The 24698-nt window shown below is 41.5% G+C and overlaps 1 protein-coding gene across 2 annotated transcripts in view; it reads right to left on the minus strand.

Moving 5' to 3' along the window:
- Nucleotides 1-24698, minus strand: part of NECAB2 (N-terminal EF-hand calcium binding protein 2) — a 310418-nt gene that overhangs the window by 200358 nt on the left and 85362 nt on the right. For both annotated transcript variants that reach the window (XM_026652793.2, XM_026652792.2), the window contains exon 3: nucleotides 14423-14531. In XM_026652793.2, the coding sequence (XP_026508578.1) occupies nucleotides 14423-14531 (109 nt within the window). The remainder of the gene's footprint in view (nucleotides 1-14422; nucleotides 14532-24698) is intronic.

Below are 24698 nucleotides of genomic sequence, written 5' to 3' on the forward strand. Positions count from 1 at the left end.
AGGGTGCTTACCCTGGCGAGCCGCGTGCCGAACGTTGCCGACCCCTGGCCTAATGGATAAATTGCCCTGTGTTCATTTGTGTAACTAATTAGTGGTGGTGTTTAGAAAACAAGGTTACATCAAAAGCCTATTATTTACCCAGGACTGTGTGGTCAAGTGTATGCTAGAACACTGTATAAAAAGACCCTTGGGTCCTGAGCGTGTCCATCTCAGATCTGCTTGATGCGTCATCTGGGGAAGCTTAAGCCACCGGACTGGGATCCCAGTGCTGACTGGTACGCCCTGAATAGGACATTGGACACTGGACTATAACCTATGAACTATTTCTGATAGAACTCTTTGCAACTACAAAGCTCACCATCTCTGCTATGTATCTGAACCTCAAGAATTAAATTCATGTCTGTATGTATATTGATCTTTTAACCATACTATCTCTCTTTTGTTTTTTTAATAAATTTTAGTTTAGTTAATAAGAATTGGCTTTATGCGTGTATTTGGGTAAGATCTGGAATATTCAATAGCCTGGGAGGTAATGTGTCCGATCCTTTGGGATTGGTAGAACCTTTTCTTTTATATGATGAAATATGATTTTCAGAAATCTTCATCATATTTGACTTAGGTATCTGGATGGAGGCCTGAGGCTGGGTTGCTTTAAGGGAACTATGTTGCTGGGTTTTGGGCAAGCAGTGAGGTAATAAAGAAGTTGTTTTATGCTGGCTTGGTAAATCTAAGTATTGAATTATCCACCAGTTTTGGGGTTTGTCTGCCCCATTCTTTGCAGTTCACCCTAATTGAGTGACCTCAGCTGGCCCCCACTTGGACCCCGTTCACATCAGCAAAGATTCCAGTTCCCTAATTGCCCTCACTGATATTCAAAACAAGCCTGTGTTACCATTATGAAGATCTGTTTATCTAGGAGATCAACAAATGCAATGTGACATTTATCATTAGCAAAGAGAGGGTCTGAGGGGGAAGAACACCACAAACTAGACATGAAAGTTATTTCCTGTGGCAATGCAGATGAGCCGCTCTGATCACTGATTAAATTTAAAGCTCACATCATTTTCACCTACAGCAGACTCCTGACATGCCACAAACGAGGGGCATTTTGAACATCACACAAAGAGGTGGAGGGTTCCTGCGAAACTAATTAGTTCATCTGAAATACGACAAGAAACCAAAGAAAATTCAGTCTCGGAGGTCTATTATTGTGCGAAAAATTAGCTGTCAACAGAAAGAGCCCTGTGGAATGGTGTCATCAGACTTCAGAAAATGATGCTCTTTCCTGCAGCTCAAAAAGTAGTAAATACTGGGAGACTTCAGCTTTGCAAAAGCACACTTCAGGCTCCCAGGTCCATGTTTTGAAGAAAGCTTGCACAAGTCCCCAATCTGAGCACAGACATTAGAGGTTGACTGCATACAAACATAACACCTTCAGACATTTGGGTCATGCTGCTCAAGCGCAACGTAGGGGTAACTTTTTCAAAAATGCTTAAGTAACTTTACAGCAGAAGTGCCATTTTAAAAAGGGACTTGGGCAAATAGTCTACATTCCTTAGAAACCGAAGTCTCTTTTGAAAATGGGACTGCAGCGTTTTTGAAAATTTTGCCCTAAATCTACTTATTCAACATTTAAGACTCTTCCCACTTTCACTCTGATACATTTTAACTTGCACAGATTACAACGATGTTTTGTATAACAGCACACGTACAAATTTACAGATTTAGGTCCCTCTCATTCCTCCTCTCTCTAATTTCCTTTCTCTCTTCCCTTCACAGTCAGAGTTCCTTCTATTTCTCTTGAAGGATGCTGCATGTATTAATCCTATTGATACTATCTGTATCCCATTCTATAGGCACTACTTATGTGTTTGCTCTAGAACTGTAAAAAGTTTGTTCTGAAACTATGTAACTCACCAAACGGGGGAAAAAACTTCACCTAATGCAAAATGCTGAATTCCTACAGAAGGTGTGATCTCCTGCCCATCACGAAGGACTATGGAATCCAAACAGGCCATTGTGGAACAAATACTTTGTCCTCCCACCCACCCATGAAGAGATAACGTGCAGAAACGCTCGTCCCATCAGCTTGGACTCTAGAAAGGCGGGGATAAAAATCCCTGACCAGGGGGAATTAGATTCTCTTTATGCTGTCTGGACTCTGAGGGGCAAAGATTCCTAAACAGAAGTAAGAGATCCCCAAGCTGCTTGGCTTATCCCCAAAGGACATAAAAGCTTGATTTTATAGAAGTCTCTATTACCTTTTGAATTTAAGATTGTATCTTATTTGTGAGTGTACGCTTACCTCCTTCGACCTTGTAAATAGCTCTCATTTCTTTTTCCTAGTTAATAAACTTTTAGTTAGTGTGTTACAGGATTGGCTACAAGCATTGTCTTTGGTGCAAATTGACCTGGGGTATGACAGGTCCTTTGGGACTGGGAGTAACCTGAATATTCTGTGATCTTAGTGTAAAATGACCATCTATCACAGAGTCAAGCTTGCCTGGGCGGCAAGATAGTTCAGAATGCCCAAGGGGACTGTCTGTGACTCCACGTTAAGGCTGTATAGTGCCTGAGGAGTTTACATTTGTTATTTGGTTGGTAGTCTAGGTATAGAACTCACAACCAGTTTGGGGTTTGTGCTCTGCCTGGAGGTTGGTATTCTTGCTTGTGAGCCACTCCAGACAGCGTGACTATTGGCATAGTCAGCAGGATTCACATGCCACAGTCAGTCGGATTTATAGATTATAACCCAGCACTGTCAAGAGTTTAAACTTGACACTGAGAATTTTTAAAGGTTCAAGGACAGACACAAGGAGTGGAACGCAGGCATATGATGGTTTTGAGATAAAAGACCTTGAAAAGTTATGTAAGGAGCGGGGAATATCCCATAAAAAGAAAGCCCCAGATCAGGAACTAAGAGCTTAGCTTATAAATTTTGGCCAGGCGTCCAAGGACCCTGCTGCCCCAGATACTGCAGAGGCGCTGGCCCAATTGCAGAGCCAGGCAGCCCGGGAAGAACGCGAGCCACTCCAGACAGGGTGACAATTTCCATTAATAGCCGTTTCTTACCAAGATAACAATTAATAAAATTTCAGTGCGATGACTTAGTACTTTCTGCTAATGCAGCTGCTTGCATTTGGGGATTGTTATATCAACACTAGCTAATGAAAGAGCTGGTCCAAGAGCTGCTGACGGTTAGCGTTTGTAGGGCAGAAAGTGGAGCATCACAGAATATCTCCTATTCATTAAGGGCCTGGACTTAGTAAGTTGTTGACCACCCTCAATTCCCATTGAATTCACAATTGAGAGCAGACTCTGGAGTTTCCTGGATCAGCACCCCTCCCAACCCCCCCCACACACACATCTTGTTTTGACAAAGAGTTCTGCATCCTGTTTGCAGTGACCCTCAGATCTATCTGACAAATACTCTACGACTGTCACCACTTTTTACAATTCTGAGATAGCTTCTGCCTGGCTCTAAGGGAGCTATAGAGTTGCTTGATCACCTGACCCAATATTTTTATTTCCTTCAGTATTTTCTTTCTTTCTTCCTCCATTAGAAATTAATTTCAGGTGTTGTTATGCCTCCCCATTCTACGTCTAGGTTAGTAATATCATCATCATGCTACTGCTCAGTCCCAGGAAGAGGCAAGATATGATGATGGAGCCCACGGCAGCAGGGTCTGCTTTAGATACACTGTGGAAGATTATGATTCTGGAGGCAGATTTGCCCAGTCTGTGTTGGTGACAATGGGTGTGGCAGATCACACGTGTAAGATTCCAAATCAAACAGAGTGATTTTCCACTGGAACTAGGGGTGCTGGGGGTGTGGCCACATCCCTTGGCTTGAAGTGGTTTCCATCATATGCAAGGTTTACAGTTTGGTTCAATGGCTCTCAGCACCCCCACTATTCAAATTGTTCCAACACCCCTGATTTTGGCTCTCCTCTCCCCTCATGCGGATGTGCTGTTTCTGGCCTTGCTATACATAAAGAGCTTTTCACCGTCAGTAAATGTTAAGAGGGGGAAATAGACAATTTGCATTAGGGGTACAAACTGGATAGATGCTTAAGTGTGGTGATTTACACTCACATGTTCAAGCCTAACCTGATGGTTAAATTTCGGGTCAGGAAGGCCTTTCCACCAAAAGATATTGGCACGGATATCTAGGTTTAATTCTCTCCTCCAGAAGCAGTCATCATGTATCTCATATGAATCTTTGGAAGGGGAAGGTATTGGTGGATCTCTTTCCTTCCCATCTTCTCCCATATTTCACAAAAGGTAGTGGGGACAGGAATGGTGTCTTCTCTGTTTGGAATACCTCTAAGACATTATGGAAGTAACTAATAAGAGAAACATGATTTCATTCTTCTTTTCTGTGAAGTCACTGGCAGCAGTATGGAATTTTGCAGTATTTGCTTTACATGCAAAGTTGTTTCTGTAGAGCGAAGCATGCTTCCTCTGCTAGTCTTAACCACTGGAGGAATACGGAGGGCAGAATGTACATGTTCCTTCTGCTCTTTGTCACAGTCCATTTATGCCATGTATCTGAGTGCCTTAGCAACAGTATGAACAGTGAAAGATGAATAAGGTTGGTTTCAGATCCAAAACAAAGGCCAAGAACAGAGCAGAGATTATTAAAAAGTATCAATAAAAGGCAAAAAGGATGAGAAATCCCCTGAAGAAGCAGAGGGAAGTTGCTTATGGACACACAACTTTGTTCATCTGCTAGCCCATTGGGAACTGTTCTTTTAAAGAGATCTCGCTTGTCCTGGAACTCTAAATCTGCTCTGAAAGAAAAATAGCGTATAAAGAGAGCAAAGTATTAAAGGGACAAAAAACCCACAAAGATAATGCTGCTGATTTTCCATCATCACGCTATACAAAGCAGTTCTTTTAGCACACACCTATCACGCTACATCATTAACCTCTTAAATGACACTTTCTAGACAAAGTAGTATCGAGAACAAGCCCCATTCATGTTTCAATGCTATTTTTGGATATCTCATTTTAGTTAAACACCTAAAGCCTCCCCCCAATGACAAGAACACGTTTTGTTGGGGGATTGTTACCCTTTAAAAAATAACTCGCCAAGCTGTAGCATGTTCTAGCTGGGTACCCACAGGCAGTAGCACAGCCTTCCTCTTGGGTCCCTGAGTACTCATCTTCCCCCTGCATTGTGATCTTCCTCTTCATTTTTCTCAGGTTAACCATCATCTTCCAAATGATCCTTTATTGTCTCAAGGAAGTCAAGAAACCAAACTAGATGTTCCTATTCGACTAAGTCAGTCCCCCCGTGCCTATAAGAACTCTGGAAATGGAATCAACATTTTATAATTTGGCTGGTAACAGCAATTATTAATATTCAGCAAGAACATAATTTTCTTAATCTAGCACTACTCTAGCTATAAAGTAATTTAAGTCGCAAGATCTTTAGAACTGCACACTAAGCAAACGTGATGGGGGAGTCAGAGAAAAGCACACCGATAAAATGAAATACCAAAATAGCTTTGAAAATAAATCAACTTATCTTTTCAACCAGCAATTAATTTTAATTCAAATTGCCTTTAGAAAGATAAAGTTAATATGCCCCATATTCCTATATGAAAGAAAATGCACAGTACCCATCTGCTATTTCAGCCTTTGTCTTTTACTGTATAAAGCAATTTCCTTATAAGAAAAATCCCTGGTAAATAATATGTCTGACAATAAACTAATAATTTCGGAACATACCGGACGCCAGACAGAATGTAAGAAGCAGGAACAAGGGAGTAATACTTGTTGGAATGGTGATAACAATAAAGGGAATATTATTAATCATATTTAGCATTGTCCCCAACTACAAATGTTAGATCATTAAATGCTATACTGAACAGTGTTATCCCAGTAGGCCAGAGAATTGTTTATTTTGCAAGATTTAAAAAGCATGAGGTACCAAAATTCCTCACCGAAGGAACAGAAAAGGCATCCTGGAGTGCCAGCTGGAGTCACCAGGGTTTCCTCAGTCCTTTTCTGTCAGTCTGGGTAGCGCCCTACTCTCATTGGTGTATGAAGGTCAGGCATGCGTGATAATTCTTTCAGGTTTGTTAGCAGCCTAGGCCATTGTTGATCTGCTTACAGATCCTAGCGGGGTTAGAAAATATTATCTGAGTGGTTTTTGTTCCTCCCTCATCTCCAAGGTGGTTTTTTGTTTCTTGCTTTTGTGATGATACACCTGCCCAAAGAGATCTCATGTGAGATTCCACAGGATTCTCTTCTTAATTCTTCCGGTCCAATGGGAATGTATGGGGCTTTGATGTCATCAGCATGCAGACAACAGTCGATGTCTTATTTTCATGAGATCCGGATGACACAATTTCCTTGGTTTTTCTAGTGCCTTGCTGAGACTGGGATTTGAATAAGACCAAGGTGTAATCAAGACAAGACAGACGTCAGGAGAAAAGATCACAATGGCAGAGAGGGGGTGACTCCTGTCCCCACTGCTGAGTGATTTCAAGGCCCTTTATCCAAGGGCTGAAGTTTTACAGTACTGTAGGTTCCCAACTGATCTCAGATGACATGAAAAGTTTAAAAGCACTTTTCCTGGTCAGGTGACCATTTCCCTCAACTCCGGACCTGGCCATTGTCATACATGCTTTTGTGATTCCTAATTTGGATTATTATACGGCCTACATGAGGTGACCCACTTGGACGTTAGATCTGGTACAAAACAGGATATCGCTAGAGGAACAGCTAGTGCAGGGTGCCTATGATTCACCAGGAATGGAGGCTAACTCCGGTTAGAGAGATTAACTTTCCCCTCCTTATACGCTCCATAGCAGTTGAGATTAGCTGGAGCATTTGCGCTAACAAGCTATAGATTTAGACATCTAGGAGCTGGTGGGAAGGCATTCTCAGTGCCGGGGACACAAATTCTTTTCCCTTGGTAGTCTGACAATCTTTTGACCTTTGTGGGAAAATGCAGACTACAGCTGGGAGCAGGGCCGGCTCTGGCTTTTTTGCCACCCCAGGCAAAAAAGCCTCCGGCCGCCCCCTTCCCCCCCCCCGCCAGCGGGGGGGAGGGCGGCCGGAGCCCCAGGGGGAGGGCGGCGAGCCCCGGCCGTGGCCCCCTCTCCCCGGCGGCGGGAGCCGGAGCGCCGCGCCGCCCCCCTCCAGGTGCCGCCCCAAGCACAAGCTTGGTGGGCTGGTGCCTGGAGCCGGCCCTGGCTGGGAGAAAATTTTCAGCTGAAACTTTATTTCACCAAAAAATGCAGGTTCCGGTTGACCAAAATTTTTAGCAGTTTCTTGGCAAAAATCAATTGTTTCAATCAAAAACAAAGCTAAAAAAAATCTGAAAACATTTTGTTTCAACATATTCAAAATGAAATGTTTTGAGTTTTCAATTCAAAATGTCGGTTTATTTTGAAATTTACTTCCATTGTTATTCCAAACATTTAAATGCATTTTAAAAAGCTTGGAAACTATCCTCACAACTCTAGAGCAGATTACATAAATTGCTTTTGCTTGAGGGCAGCCTGGCACTAGTGAGCTAGGGATTGGGGACAAAGTTTCTGCCATTTAAAAAATGTTCTCTCTCTCAATTTCGGTAAATTTATATTGAATGTTAAAAATTAATAAATGTATGCTAAGATTTAACTTGGAACTATGACCAAAATCTGAAGCTTTTGCTTCCGCCAAGAACACCAGATGTTAAACCAGTATGGCACTCTTAAAGTATCTTGTCCTTAAGGATTTCAATGACTAGATCAATATGGGTGGAAATTTTTGCTGAACATTTTATAGATCTTTTTGTATTAAACTGTGATATTGCAGGCACCCGGAGTCCAAGAGCTGCTAAGCAAACTACCAGTAACAATGCAGGAATCTGACACATCTAATTAGAACACCTGGATATTCAGTATTCAGATGAAACTGTTCTTCAAAAGTTGAAAAAATAGTTATAAAAAATATCTTGGGCTGCTTATGTCACATCCTCAGCTGAGGAGCAAATCAGAAAATGTTTAAAATTGACCTCTTTCTAATGCAATGCCCACTAGTTTAACTGTGGGTAAAAATAGTAAAAGACATGACAACCCATTATAACCCAAAGCTAGTTACAACACATGTAGCAGCTGGGGACTGTGCTAGAATCCAGACATCAGTCAAGCACACAATGTGCTATAACTTGCATAGCTCAGTGTTATATAGCGTGTTTCCTATGCTCGCTACTGCATAATATTTAGAACAATTGCCCTTCTTTATTTCCTTTTAGTTTACAAGTAAAAAGTGCCCATACACAGTCCCTAAGTACGTTGCCAATTATTTAAAGTCACAAAAGCAAAATGCAATATAATCAAGCTCACCACTTCCACTAAGCAGCAACCCATAACCAGATACTAAACTCCATAGAGCAGTCTGGACTTTAGTCCCCTTACCTTTCTGCAAAGGCCAAATGAAATTAACAGGCATTGTGCAACACTATAAAACTTAGCAAATGTGGATTATTTCAGACCAGAGGCAGAGCTTTCCTGAACCCACAACCTTGATGATGTACACCCTGCCACGTACCGCCTCTCTGTTATATTGAGAAGGAATTTAGAATCAGTGTCTCTGCTACTATGTCAGAGTAGTATCAATCTGATTTTGGCTACAATCCAGATTTTGAATGTGCTGTTCTTTTTATTCCCATGACTCCCACACTATCCTTCACATTGGTATTTTAATTCTTTTCAAGATGTATTACTACCCTACAAGACAATCCTAGAAGGGCCACTCAAGGTATTTTGGTATTTTTACTTCCTTTAGATAAATTTTTTCAAACTACAGAAAACAAAACTTGGATTTGGTCTGAGTTCTGCAGTAAAGGTTCAGGTCAATTCTTACCATTTCTTAACCACTTTATCCAGCCCTACTAATTAAGGAAAAGCCAATATTTTTATGGTGTAAAATTAAGAGTCTGATCCTTTAAGCCTTCAAACCACAGACCTTCCATTGGGTTGTGTTTCCAGTTAGCTTATGTCAAGAACTGGAGCTCATTCACTACAAATATAAGTTGCAGACATGTATTGGTAATAATGCTTTGTCTATTTAAAAAGAAAACTTAGAAGAGATTGATTAACTCAGTAGTTATTTTAGCAGTAAGATCCACAAAATTCCTTTAGCAAATTATACAACAAAGTCCACAAAGCTCCTCTGGTCTTTTTGCATTTCTCATCCTGAAGTGATTTACTGGGGCAAACAATTATGCAAACATTAGGGTAACTTTATTACAAGAAGTCACTCATTGGTTTTGCTTGCAAACAAGTCTTCAGTATGCCAACCCAAGACTGATTCTGAGGCTAGGTCTACACTACAGCGGGGGTCCGACCTAAGATACGCAACTTCAGCTACGTGAATACCGTAGCTGAAGTTGCGTATTTTAGGTCGGCTTACCTGGCGGTGAGGACGGGGGAAAGCCGACCGCTGCCGCGCTGCCGCCGACTCCGCTGCCGCCTCTTGCCGAGGTGGATTTCCGGAGTCGACGGCAGAGTGATCAGGGATCAATTTTACCGCGTCTTCACTAGACGCGGTAAGTCGATCCCCGATAGACCGATTGCTACCCGCCGGATCGGCGGGTAGTGAAGACATACCCTTAGATTTCTCTCTGATATTTTGGCACTAGCATAGTTTAGTAAGAATACAGACACTAACGGGGCATGAATGAGCAGCATTACTTTAAAACGTTCCACCAGCATATTAAAAACTGCTGACAGGATAGAAGCATAATGGAGAGGGCAGCCTTCTAAAGTATATCAGAAGAAACATACTAACATACACATCAAAGCACTTACAAAAATATTAGCAGGTGAGCTGTAGTGGGTTTTTGACACTGATTCATTCTGAACCATAGAGTGTCACAAAAGAAACTCCTAAATCCTGACATCGAAAAGTTAACTACACCTCTACCTCGACATAACATGACCCGATATAACACGAATTTGGATATAACGTGGTAAAGCAGCGCTCCGGGGGGGAGGGGAAGGGGCTGCACACTCTGGCGGATCAAAGCAAGTTCAATATAACGCAGTTTCACCTATAACGCGGTAAGATTTTTTGGCTCCCGAGGACAGCGTTATATCGAGGTAGAGGTGTATTCTCTCTCCTACATAGCTTAATATATTAGTGTATTATATTTCAGCTTCCAGAACCTGGGTCTGCCTCAGGAAGATCCCGCTTAACGCAGCATTAATGAACCATATTATTGTTTTTAAAGCCTTACCATGAGACTTTTTACTTTAAATGGGATTCCTTTTTCATCTCTTAATTTGGGCAGGCTTGTTATCCCTAAAGGAATTAAATGACATTGGAATACAACTCAAAGCTGGGTTTCATGTTAATTTTTTTTAAGAGCATAAAACCTCAGTCTTTTGGAGACTAACTCCTCTTGGAAACGGAAAAGAAAACTCCCAGGAGAAATCTTTCAGTGTTCCGCTGCCTTGTGCAGTGGCTCTGGTTGGCAATGTCACACCAAAAAAGCTGGCGCCAAGGAGTTGAGCACAGGTGTATTAATATCATGTATTGGCCCAGGATGATGCCTGTACCAGATGCTTGTCATCAGAAAGTTCATAAACACTTCAAATCCCATCCAAGGAAAATGCAGTAGGAGAGTGTTAATGGACAGATGTTAACAACAGTCAAAAAGCTCTGAAATCACATTCTGGGAAGAACACATTGGAGGCAAACGAGTTTGCGATTTTAATTTGATAGCACAGCAGAGCCTATGAACATTCAACTCTGAAAAGACACTTGTGCAATTTGTGGACCATAAAAACAGTGGATAAGAAATGAGTTGAGCTCAAGTGGCCCAGGCAATGCCTTCACCATAAGACAACCACCTCTGAAGGGGAGCATGGCAGCTGTTCAATAGTTCACAACATACAACTTCAGTACAGAAAGTGAAGAATACAATCAGCTGAAACCAAAAGGGGGAAGTGGGGTAGGCAGAATGCAAATAGCTAATTTAGAGTTTGGCCATCAGGATCACTAACCCAATTCATGTTAAAAAAATTCATAGGATCTTTAAAGACTACACATGCCTTTAATGACAACATGCCTAGATTTCCTAAACTGAAACCTTTTCAAACAAATAAGGTTTGAGCCTGAAAACACTAAGCTCATGAGTAACTTTACTTGTCTGAGCAATTCCCAGAGACGTCAATGGAGCTATTCTGCAGTTACACAGACAGGGTCTGGACTCCACTCCATCAATTTTCTTAGTTTTGCCATCGGTGAAAGGGGGATAGTAATACACACTCACCTATTTCATAGGGCTACTGCATGGCTTAAATAGATTATTTTAAGCTGAATTGGTGATTGGAGGACCCAAATGCTGCCAAAGACAAATCCAAACCCTGAATTCTATCTAAACCTCATTATCCACCCAGATGCAATTTCAAACCTGGTATCAAATTCAAGTGAAATAGCTTGCCAGAATCACCAACTGTTTTGATGAGACTGCGGCCTCCCTCCCAGCCTTCTTGCACAATTCTACCTTATATTTTCCAGAGTACAGACACTCACTGGAGATTCAAAGAGCTGGAACCTAAAGTTCCCTTAAATGCAGCATCTGTGTCATGATCAGAATTCGGCTAGTTTTCCATACTGCATCTCCTCCAGATTGCCTCCTGGCAATCAGGAAACTCAAAGTCCACCTAAGGAAAGTGAGGGATATTTCAAGATACAGCCAACCATCAGCATCCTTGGGAACCTGCACCTCAGGAGGCCTATGTGACTCTGCTCAACTTCACTGTCCCTTACACAAGAATGTACTCTCCTGCAGGATGGAGCCTCCTTTATAGAGGTACAATATTATAGGCCAAGCTTTTCAAAAACAAGAGCCTAAAATTAAGCTCTTAAATCCATATGGAAGCACCTGCCTGATTTCAGAAATGCTGAGATGCAGTAGCTCTACTTGAGGGGCTTTAAGTGGGATTCACTGGGGTGAATTTCACCCTGCATAAAGGGGTTTCTTTCAATGTGCTGGAGTTATCAGTGCTGGGGCTTTAGGGTCATAATGTAATGGGAGCAACCGTACTGAGATGAAACAGACACAGCTGAAGTGAAAGTGACATGGCAAGATTTAGTGCTGTAAAGACAAGATTACAAATGATGCCATCCTTTATTTGTATAACAACTAGATCCTACAAGGCTGTTCTAGATTTGATTTTGACAAATAGGGAGAAACTAGTTGAGAATTTGAAAGTGGAAGGCAGCTTAGGGGAAAGTGATCATGAAATGGTAGAGTAGGGAATAGGGAAAGAACAAGTTAAAAATTACTTTTACAAATTAGATGTCTTCAAGTCACCAGGGCCTGATGAAATGCATCCTAGAATACTCAAGGAGCTGACTGAGCCATTAGCAACTATCTTTGAAGTCATGGAAGATGGGAGAGATTCCATAAGACTGGAAAAGGACAAATATAGTGCCAATCTATAAAAAGGGAAATAAGGACAACCCAGGGAATTACAGACCAGTCAGCTTAATTTATGTACTCAGAAAGATAATGGAGCAAATAATTAGGGAATCAATTTGTAAACATCTAGAAGATAATAAGGAGATAAGTAACAGTCAGCATGGATTTGTCAAGAACAAATTGTGTCAAACCAACTTGATAGCTTTCTTTGACAGGGTAACAAGCCTTGTGGATGGGGGGAAGCGGTATACGTGGTATATCTTGACTTTAGTAAAGCTTTTGATACTGTCTCGCATGACCTTCTCATAAACAAAATAGGTAAATGCAACCTAGATGGAACTACTATAAGGTGGGTGCAAAACTGGTTAGAAAACCGTTCCCAGAGAGTAATTATCAGTGGTTCACAGTCATGCTGGAAGGACATAACGAGTGGGGTCCCGCAGGGATCAGTTCTGGGTCTGGTTCTGTTCAGTATCTTCATCAATGATTTAGATCAGGGGTTCTCAAACTGGGGGTCGGGACCCCTCAGGGGGTTGTGAGGTTATTACATGGGGGTCATGAGCTGTCAACCTCCACCCCAAACCCCGCTTTGCCTCCAGCATTTATAATGGTGTTAAATATATTAAAATGTGCTTTTAATTTATAAGGGGGGTCGCACTCATATACTTGCCATGAGAAAGGGGTCACCAGTACAAAAGTTTAAGAACCACTGATTTAGATAATGGCATAGAGAGTACACTTATAAAGTTTGCAGACAATACCAAGCTGGGAGGGGTTGCAAGTGCTTTGCAGGATAGGATTATAATTCAAAATGATCTGGACAAACTGGAGAAATGGTCTGAAGTAAATAGGATGAAATTCAATAAGAACAAATGCAAAGTACTCCACTTAGGAAGGAACAATCTGGGAATACAATACAAAATGGGAAATGACTGCCTAGGAGAGAGTACTGTGGAAAGGGATTTGGGGGTCATAGTGGACCACAAGCTAAATATGAGTCAACAGTGTAACACTGGGATGTATTAGCAGGAGTGTTGTAAGCAAGACACGAGAAGTAATTCTTCCACTCTACTCTGCACTGATTAGGCCTCAACTGGAGTATTGTGTCCAGTTTTGGGCACCACATTTCAGGAAGGATGTGGACAAATTAGAGAGAGTCCAGAGAAGAACAAGAAAAATGACTAAAGGTCTAGAAAACATGACCTATGAGGGAAGATTGAAAAAATTGGGTTTGTTTAGTCTGGAAAAGAGAAGACAGAGGGGACATGATAGCAGATTTCAAGTACATAAAAGGCTGTTACAAGGAGGAGGGAGAAAAATTGTTTTTCTTAACCTCTGAGGCTAGGACAAGAAGCAATGGGCTTAAATTGCAGCAAGGGAGGTTAGGTTGGACATTAGGAAAAACTTCCTAACTGTCAGAGTGGTTAAGCACTGGAATAAATTGCCTAGGGAGGTTCTGGAATCTCCATCATTGGGGATTTTTAAGAGCAGGTTAGACAAACACCTGTCAGGGTGGTCTAGATAATACTTAGTCTTGCCATGAGTTCAGGGGACTGGACTAGATGACCTCTCAAGGTCCCTTCCAGGCCTATGATTCTAATAACAGCTGCATTAGAAACTCACAGACAGATCAGGATAGCTAGATTAGATAGCCACAGTGAAGCTTTCTAGAAGCAATGGAAAAATCAAAAGGTTATCTGATTGTCCCTATTATTCAAAATGTATAATTTCAGAGATCTTCATAAAAGAGACTGTGCTTCAGGAAGTGTGTTGAACTTATACCAGGAGAACAAGGAGCCCTAATGGTCTTCACCATGGGAGGTAAAACCCTGAAGAAATGAAGCCCCTCTAGGCTGGCAGAGGAAATCCATCACAGTACACTTTGCACATGTTTAGATCTTTTAAGAAGCAAAACTTTAATAGTTGCACACCAAGAATCCTAAAATCTATGTCAGCGGGAAAGAAATCGACACAGATTCATATGCTTACCTGGTGTTGTCTGAGTCAATAGTATGAAAGAGCTGTTCAAGTTCTTCTTCATTAAGAGTCCCGTCTGAAAAAAAAGCCTGGAACTCCTCCAAGGACAACTTCCCATCATCTGTGAATGGCAAGATATCAGCGTTAAAAATAAAAGATTACTGGAGGGAAAGCACAATCAAATGAAATACAAGGTCATGATCTGCTTAAAGATATAGGGGGGAAATTCTTGGAATTTCCGAGTATCTGTCCTGTAAAGTAACAACACATTGGCCAATACAGAGTTCCCTTGGTACATGGCTGTTTTTGGAGGTACAGGCTTTCAAACAGGAGGTATCTAAGAAAGCAGGGCCAAATGCATTACAAAGACTGAGAAGAAGGTTGCCAAAGGCAGCCAGATATTTAATGGTTATGGTGCTGAGGCATGTGCAAATGCCAGAGCTACCAAGTTAAAGGGGAACTTATGACGGGCAGCAGTGGAGCTAAGCTTGAAAGCAAATGCCATATAAAAAAGGGAAACCTTATACCAGCATTAGAAAGAAGCAGCTCTATTTGAGGGAAATGTTCACAGTTTATTGGTTTATATGCTTTAGACTCATCATCACAATGCAGTACAGAAACGAAAGTCAGAAGATTCAAGTACTTGACAACCCCCTGAAGCAGGGCCGGTGCAACCACTAGGCGAACTAGGCGGCTGCTTAGGGCGCCTAGTGGTTGAGGGCGCCTAAAAGCCCGCTCAGACGAGGAGGTGGAGTGGAGGTGAGCTGGGGCGGGTGGGTGGCGCGGGGAGGGCCGCCCGCAGTAACAGGGGAGCACACAGGGGAACCGCTCCCCACCCCAGATCACCTCCACTCTGCCTTCTCCGCTGAGCACACAGCCCCCGCTCTAAGTCTCCTCCAATCGGCGCCGCAAGCCTGGGAGGGGAGGAGAATTAGAGCGGCACCGGCGTGCTCAGCGGAGGAGGCGGAGCCAAGGTGAGCTGGGGCAGGCCCTCCAGGCGGGGTTAGCTGCCGCGGGGGGGGGGGGCCCCGGGCGGGGTTAGCTGCCGAGGAAGCAGGCTCCCCGGGCAGGGTTAGCTTCCGCGGGGGCGGGTCTCCCCAGGCAGGGTTAGCTTCCGCGGAGGGGGATCTATTTAAAAGGCTGTGAGGGAAGAGAGACAGACATGTGTAATCATGTAAGGAAAGAAAAGTTATAAGACAACTCCCTGACATAACAAAGGCACAAGCCTATCTATGAAACTGAGAGATTCTCCCTTACTAAGCACTGTGAGAAGGTTTCTTCCTATCTGTAGCAGGAAGCCAAAGAGTGAGGGGCTGGGGAAATCTCCTGTACAAAACGGTCTACAGTGAAGCAAGGATGGAGACACAGGAGCTTTAAGGGATAACAATGCTTTAGTTATTCTATTAAAGTTCCCTGTTCAGTACTAGAAGACAGCAACTAATAATGTAACATTGTTGTACAACAGTGCCTTGGGTGGAGGAATTACTGCAATTTATACACTATTTAAAAGCTCTTCCTTTCCTAGCCCTAGATTTATGGGCTGGAAATGTTGCCTAGGTCGAGATACGAGAATGTATCATTTATTATTTAATCAAATCAATTAAAACCCATGTTGCTTCTCTTTCAGGAAATGATGCTGGAGGACGAAGTTAGCTGACTCGCCACATACACAGGTGAACATACTCTGGCTTGAAAAAAATGAAGCATGGGGCTGCTGAACTACATATCTGGGCTCCCAAGCGATAATGCAGTAGGTATGGGCTGAAGCCAATTAATTTAGAGCTGTAATTAATTTGGCAAAAGGTATCTATTTTATTGGTGATTCTAAAAAGATGGTGAGAGGAGAAGGGACGTAAAAATCAATCTTGGGGTAAGCATTTATATTGGTAGGGTTCTACGGAGAATGGCTGCAATTAACGGGCCAAATGCTGAATTCTCAATTTAGCTTTTATTTTGTCCTTACCCAAAACCTTCGCTCATTTCAATGGGAGTGTTGCCCAAGTAACAACTATGGGCTTCTAGATTTGGCTCAAATTTGGACTTTAACCATTTTTTTTTGCAGACATGGGCTGAGCTGTAATTGTTCTATTTCCCATTCCATAAAGATCAGCAGAACAGGAGGTGATCTCTAGATATCGGGAACGCTCAGCAGCAGTTAGCAGACTTATTCAGGTTTTGATATTTTCATTGGCAAGAATGAAAGTCTCAGTGGAAAAGGACTTTGTGTAGATGAATCATCATTGAAAATGAAAGTGTCCATGTTTCAAAGATGGACCATATTAACCAGCACTCTACCTCTTGGAGCATCAGACTTGATCAATGGCCCAACTCATGTGGTATCCTGTCTCCAACTCTGCCCAGGGCTGTATATTGCATAGGAAGATGCAAAATATCCCTGGATGCCCCTACTTATGTAATGCTATACTCAAGATGGAAGGGATAATTTCTTCCTGACCCCCATTGGTGATTAGTTTATGCCCTGAAGCATAGAGATAAATAACCTTTTTATCCCAGCAAGTATAAACAGCAGAGGCTGTTCTTATATGTAAAACTTACTAGGTGGTTGTTCGCCTCAATAATATCCCGCTGGACAAAGGTCAAGCAGAATCACCTTCCCACCAGAGCAATTTCAAGCAGCATTAGTGGGAAGGAAGCAAAGTAAAACTGGGCACACATTATTATTTTAACCCATTAATGTCATTTACAGTTTACTTTCAATCAGCACACCCAAAAAGCTATTTTGATGCAAGCTTACTTAAAAGCAGTTGTGATTTTCTTCAGCCAGTTTATGTTTTCCAAGAGGAGAATGTCTCATTTCACTTTTACTTGATTTCTTAAGTCACTAACTATTTTTCCCACTTAAACTTAAGTGTCTAAATTCTAAGTGGTGCCATATTGCTTTCCTGATCCAAAGATTTTGAAGCATGTGGCTAGGAACACAGGAGCAGGTAGCAATTTTTGACAGTAGTTCATATCGCTTCAAATTCAGTGTTACTGGGTTATTTAAAGCGCTGCCTACCTGGTTGAATGAGTATGTTTAGGGGGAAATCTGAGAGGAATAAAACAATAGCTTAGCACAGAAGCAACTGCAAGTGACATTTTTATAATTGCCTATCATAATGTAAGTGTCCCCAAATATTACTGAAGTGCTGAAGGTACATGTGGTGCTGTACAAAACAGGCATACAGATGGCCTAAGGATCCTAAGACAGGACAGAGAGAGACCTAAAGGAAGGAGGAGCTGAGAGTTATTTTACTTTTGCTGTTTCTGGACCTCCCAGAAGAAGTGGGTCTTTAGGAGGGATTTGACAAGGAGAGGGGGAAAAGCCTGGAACTAAACATTATTTAAAATCCTCACCCACCTCCAAATAACTACAATACAATAAAACACAAATCAGTCTAAAGCCCATGAAAAGAGGTCACTATTTAATGCAAACTTGAACACACATCCAAAAATACGCCAGGGAAAGTGTTCCAGAGTAACAAAAAAAAAAAATCCTTGAGTTATATATCTATAATTGTAAAACAGCCTTAGGTTGTATGTCGCTAGAGCACAGTAGACGAGAATGTCTGGAGAGAGAGAGAGAGAGGAGCTCAGAGATAAGAGAAAGCAAGACCATGCTAGGATTTGAAAGCTAAAATTAAAATGCTAGAAAATCCTGGCCAAAGAGGACTGGCCAACACAGTAATAATATCCCGCTTCTGCAACCTTTACAAGTTAAGATAAGAGTTGATGTATTCTGAAGATTTTGTACTCTAGTAACAGTCTTATCAAGAAAGTCATAGAAAAGCAAGTTGCACAAAGTAGAAATTTGCTAAGTTATCAAAGAATGGATAAGAATATAAGAAGCTTGCCTTCAGTTACATGCTCCTGTGTGCAAGAGATACAGGTTCTCCAAATGAATTGTGTTGTAATACACCTCTACCCTGATATAACGCGACCTGATATAACACGAATTCGGATATAACGCGGTAAAGCAGCGCTCCGGGGTGGCGGGGCTGCGCACTCCGGTGGATCAAAGCAAGTTCGATATAACGCGGTTTCATCTATAACGCGGTAAGATTTTTTGGCTCCCGAGGACAGCATTATATTGGGGTAGAGGTGTATATCAGAATGATATCAGAAGTCTTAGAATTCCACTTAGCCTACATTCTTCTCTGTAGAAGTTATTGTTTAGGGATATGGGACATTTCCACCTTTAAAGTAAGTTCCCACCTTTGATTAATATTGTGACATAAAAATTACATTTACATACAAAATCTACATTAAAGTAACTCTACTTTTCATAGATTTTAAGACCATCAGGGACCATTTTTATCTAGATTGACCCTGTGCATAACACAGGCCATAGAATTTCCCTGAATGATTCCTACATCTTTGGTTGCAAAGTTGAGCACCCAAAAGTTTAGAATTGGCAATATTAAAGATGCCTGATTGGGAAATAATGTAACATTAGCAAGTTACCTATTTTTCAATATTCTCTTTAGAAATAAAAGAACTCATTTTACTCACGCTTTGCCGCCCCGCCCAAAAAAAAAATCAATCTCAGGCAAAGACCAAAGACAATTTTAACCTAAAAAGTTTGCCAAAGTTATAAATAATTGAAAAGACGGGGTCATGATAAGACGGCTTCAATATAGGTGGTTCCACCTCAATGTAAAATCCTGAGGAATCTATAGCAAATGTCTATTCATTATGGAGCATATGATCAGAGTTCTCATTTTCTTTAATGCGTCATGGAAATAAGATGACCAGGCAATCCATAAGTCCTCCAAAATTTAGCAAAATTAATTGCGATTAAAAAAATTAATCTTGATTATTCGCAGTTTTAATTGTGCTGTTAAACAATAGAATACCAATTGAAATGTATTAAAAATGTTTATGGATGTTTTCTACATTTTCAGATATATTTATTTCAATTACAGCACAGAATACAAAGTGTACAGTGCTCACTTTATATTATTTTTATTACAAATATTTGCACTGTAAAAATGATAAAAGAAATAATATTTTTTCAATTCACCTCATACAAGTACTGTAGTGCCATCTCTTTATTGTGAAAGTGCAATTTACAAATGTAGATTTTTTTTGTTACATAACTGCACTAAGAAAATGTAAAAGTTTAGAGCCTAAAGTCCACTCAGTCCTACTTCTTATTCAGCCAATTGCTAAGAGAAACAAGTTTGTTTACATTTACAAGAGATAATGTTGCCCACTTCTTATTTACAATGTCACCTGAAAGTGAGAATAGGCGTTTGCATGGCACTTTTGTAGCCGGCATTGCAAGGTATTTACATGCCAAATATGCTAAACATTCTTATGCCCCTTCATGCTTCGGCCACCATTCAGAGGACATGCTTCCATGCTGATGGCGCTCATTAAAAATATGTTAATTAAATGTGCGACTGAACTCCTTCGGGAGAATTGTATGTCTCCTGCTCTGTTTTACCTGCATTCTGCCATATATTTCATGTTCTAGCAGTCTCGGATGATGACCCAGCACATGTTGTTCATTTTAAGAACACTTTCACTGCAGATTCGACAAAACGCAAAGAAGGTACCAATGCAAGATTTCTAAAGATAGCTACAGCACTTGACCCAAGGTTTAAGAATCTGAAGCGCCTTCCAAAATCTGAGAGGAACAAGGTGTGGAGCACTCTTTCAGAAGTCTTAAAAGAGCAAAAACTGATGCAGAAACTTCAGAACCTGAAGCACAAAAAAAGAAAATCAACCTTCTGCTGGTAGCATCTGACTCAGATAATGAAAATGAACATGTGTCAGTCATCAGCATAGACGCACGTCCTCTGGAATGGTGGTTGAAGCATGAAGGGACATATGAATCTTTAGCACATCTGGCACATAAATATCTTATGACGCCAGCTACAACAGTGCCATCAGAACACCTGTTCTCACTTTCAGGTGACATCGTAAACAAGAAGTGGGCAGCATTATCTCCTGCAAATGTATACAAACTTGTTTGTCTGAGCAATTGGCTGATCAAGAAGTAGGACTGAGTGGACTTGTGGGCTCTAAAGTTTTACATTGTTTTATTTTTGAATGAAATTTTTTGTACATAATTCTACATTTGTAAGTTCAACTTTCATGGTAAAGAGATTGCACTACAGTACTGGTAATGGGGATTTGAAAAATACTGTTTCTTTTGTTTTTTACAGTGTAAATATTTGTAATCAAAATTAAATATAAAGTGAGCACTGTACACTTTTTATTCTGTTTTGTAATTGAAATCAATATATTTGAAAATGTAGAAAACATCCTAAAATATTTAAATAAATGGTATTCTATTATTAGAATCACAATTAATTTTTTTTAATTGCTTGAGAGCCCTAGTATGCTCGTGTGCTTCTCTTAATGTTGATGAATGGAGTCACTGCCACTAATTTAGTTATGTGTTGATCTGAATGCTTGAAATCAAAGTATCTTATCTCTCTAGAATTGTAGTTTCCCAGAAGGACAGATTCATAAGCAATTTGTAATGAGTTGGGCTTTAGCTCTATTCAGATCAATGCTAAACTTTTTACTTCCCTGGACAATAGTTGATGGACAATGCAAGCATTCACATTTAAAACCAAATGTCTATATTTAATATTATCTTCTTTGTAAAAGAGTCTTTCCTTTCTTGCTGTTAGCACAGCTTTTTGATGGTCCTTCCAGCCTCCCAACTCTCACTCATCCAGACAGAGCTGTAGCCCCAAGAACATAAAACATCAAACTTCCCCTATTTCATAATTAAGGTGTATGGAGGGCAGAACTGCTTTCTACTTCATACTGTACAGTATACCACTGTACTAATGCAATAATTCTTTCTTCAGGATACCTCCAACTGGTTTTTCTGCCTGCCATGTACCAAATTACCTATCCCCAAGCATCTCTTTGAATGCCTGCAACATGAGACATGACTGTCACAGCTCAGGACAACTGCACTTGTATTTCCCGCTTGGGGTCCACCAAAGGCACCCCCTTACCCCCTTTAGGCTCCTAGCTCATCAGCCATCACCTTTCTTGGGCAGAGACCCACATCCCTGTCCCTCCTGAACAGGATTTTTCCAGGCTGCACCGTTCCCTACCTGCACTACAACACTCCCAGCAAGCCAGACGGCCTAAACAGCTTGTGCTTTGCTGTCTCTTTGAAGGCTTCTGAACAGAGTAGTCGCCAGCAGTTGAGTTACCCCACAGCCCTTTCTAGGCAAGCACAATTATTCTTAAGGTAAAAGCATTATAGGGAAAACATTAAAACCAATAAAAGAACACACATGCTAATAAGCTTACCAGAGATCACCTCCCAACTCCAACAAGGGATCTAATAGGAGTCAGTCCTTCAAACTCCACAAAGGGGTTTTTCTCTGGTTACAAGTTCGAAACAGCCTCAACTCAGAACTGGCACTCTCTGAATGGGTTAGTTTTTCCTTTGTACAGCTTGGCCCTGTGGTCTTCAGACTCCAGGAACAGGTGATCAGCAGACAATGGCCCCCTCCTCTGGGCATAGCTTCAAAAGGCTGGGTTTTTGCATAACCGGAACTGGGGAATTTGCATTCATCTCCCCCTAGAGACTCCCCAGGCAAACCACTTGACACTGGTTGCCACAAAAGTCCATTCCTGGCTTGATCATTATTCTATATAGTCCTTTCAAGTTCATAACACTTCCCAACAGTTACATCTCATCTCCCCGCTAGAGAGAGAGGTTACATACAACCCCAGCCCACAATTATACATAAATCATTCATTTAATACAAGGGACCCCAAACATACATACACTTAATTCATTAAGATTTTTCAAAGATATTGCAGGAAATTGCAATACGTGTCACAAAGGCTATCAATATGTCCTCCAATGAATCATTCTGTTGGTGATGGCTACAAAAATGTGATGGAAAAGAACACCAACATGCCATGTGGGGAAGTGTGTGGCTATCCAGTTCCATGCATATTCTTTAATATGCTGCCTGAGGATTTTTCCCTTTACAGGAGAAACATCTGTCCTCCCGCCATGCATTCAGTCCCAAGGCTTGTGAAGAAATAACATGCATATGGCAAATGAAAGGGTTTTTTTTAATTCATTTCTAGAGAATACCCTAGTTAATCAAGGATGGTCTGTCTTCAGTATTTCTAAGGCACTGCTCTTGTTATATAAATACAGAGCTGATCAAACAAAGCTATGTCTGCAGGGCCTATTTTGCTACTGTAATACCTTTTTCTGGCAAGGTGCTTGTGTCCAAAATTGTAGACACAGCAAAGGATGTAGAATTGTGTTGTGCAAGACTGGATTTAATAAACAATTAAAATCACTCCTAGAATTGATAAAATGAGGAATTAGCTCAGAACATACAAATGCATCCCTTTCTTTCAAGAGTTAACATTTTTCCTCCCTCCAAAAAATGGAAAGAAAGCAACTTTCAGTTAATAATGATCCCATCAGTCAGCCTAGATGGTGAACAGTGATTTAAGCCCCAGTTCCCATCTAGCATTATGAGTAATACTTCATCTACCAAGAGCACATGGCTGGCAGTCCATAGTTTAAGGCTTCATCTGGGGAAGTGAATAATTCCATTGTAATTGGCAAACTATTCTTGGCTCTCACTGGAAATAGTTTGAGGATCCGGCAATGTCTGTTAACATTCCTACATTGCTTCTCAACTTTTATCCCCATATCAAAACTTTTTGTCTTCACAGAATTATAAGTGCTCTAGAGTTATTTTTAATACTGCATATAGATAGGTACTGTAGGTAGGTAAGTGACTGACAGGCTGGCAGTGTTAGGAAACTGACACCCCGCCACGCACAGGCAAGACTCCCTCACACTGGAGGCAGGGGATAACTCAGAGTTCTGAGTACCCCAACAACCATCACAGATGGAAATGGTAGACTTAACAATAATATAGAAAAGGCAGAAGTGCTCAATAAATATTTCTGTTCTGCAGCGGGGGAGAAAAACATGTGATATAGTCTCATCGTATGGTGATAACAGTCATTCCATTCCATTACTATCTCTGGAGGATGTTAAACATCAGCTACTAAAGATAGACATTTTTAAATCAGTATGTCCAGATAACTTGCATCCAAGAGTTGTAAGAGAGCTGGCCGAGGAGCTCACTGGACCATGAAGGCTAATTTTCAATAAGTCTTGTAGCACTGGGGAAGTTCCATAAGTTTGGAAGAAAGCTAATGTGCCAATTTTTAAAAAGGATAAATGGGATGACACAAGTAATAAGCCTGACAACCTGACACCAATTCTGGGCCACATAATGGACTGGGTGTTAGGAGACTTGATTAATAAAGAATTACAGGAGGGTAATGTAATTAATACAAATCAACATGCGTTTATGAAAAATAGATCCTGTCATGCTAACGTGATATCTTTTTTTATAAGATTACAAGTGTTGTTGTTAAAATAATAGTGTTGACATAATATACTTTGACTTCTGTGAAGTGTTTGATGTGGTTGTGACAGAGTAGGGAGTGGGGAGTATTGACCTGGGAATGTTGCATGGGAATTTTACTGGTACTGTCTGCATTGGTGCTGGATGGTGGTGGGATATCAGGGTGTGACTTCACTTGGGGGATGATACGTGAGCACGTAACCTGAGCCCAGGAAGGGGTTGGGGCCAGGTGACACCTTTTGCCTGGGAAACTGGACAAAGGCTGGAGGAGGAGCCGGGGTGTGTGGCTGGGTGAGACTGCTGGAGAGAGTTTTTCAGTTTGGAGCTGGCTGGGGAAACGGAGGGAGGCCCAGCACCGGGATCTGGGCTCCCTACCCCCCAGGATGGACCTGCCTGAGGGGTCCTGTTTCCTGTTCCTACAAGCTCTGTTTTGGACTGTATTCCTGTCATCTAATAAACCTTCTGTTTTTCTGGCTGGTTGAGAGTCACGGTGAATCTCAGGAAGTGGGGGGTGCAGGGCCCTGACTCCCCCACACTCCGTTACAATGGTAGCGCACAATATTTAGATTAAAAACTAGAATGATATAAAATTAACATGGCACACATTAAATGGATTTAAAACTAGTTAACTGATAGGTCTCAAAATTAGGGTTACCATACGTCCGGTTTTTCCCGGACACGTCCGGCTTTTCGGCAATCAAACCCCCGTCCGGGGGGAATTGCCAAAAAGCCGAACATGTCCGGGAAAAATACCAGCCGGGCACTTCCTCTCCCGCGGCTGCTCTGCTCCTCCCCTGACTCAGACTTCGGCTCTGTTTAAGAGCCAAGCTGCCCGAGCCAGCGCTACCGGCTTCGGGCAGCCCCCTTGCCTCCGGACCCTGCGCCGCTGGAGC

Source organism: Terrapene carolina, unplaced genomic scaffold, assembly GCF_002925995.2.
Source record: "Terrapene carolina triunguis isolate 2854851 unplaced genomic scaffold, T_m_triunguis-2.0 Scaffold130, whole genome shotgun sequence".
Lineage (NCBI taxonomy): Eukaryota > Metazoa > Chordata > Testudines > Emydidae > Terrapene > Terrapene triunguis.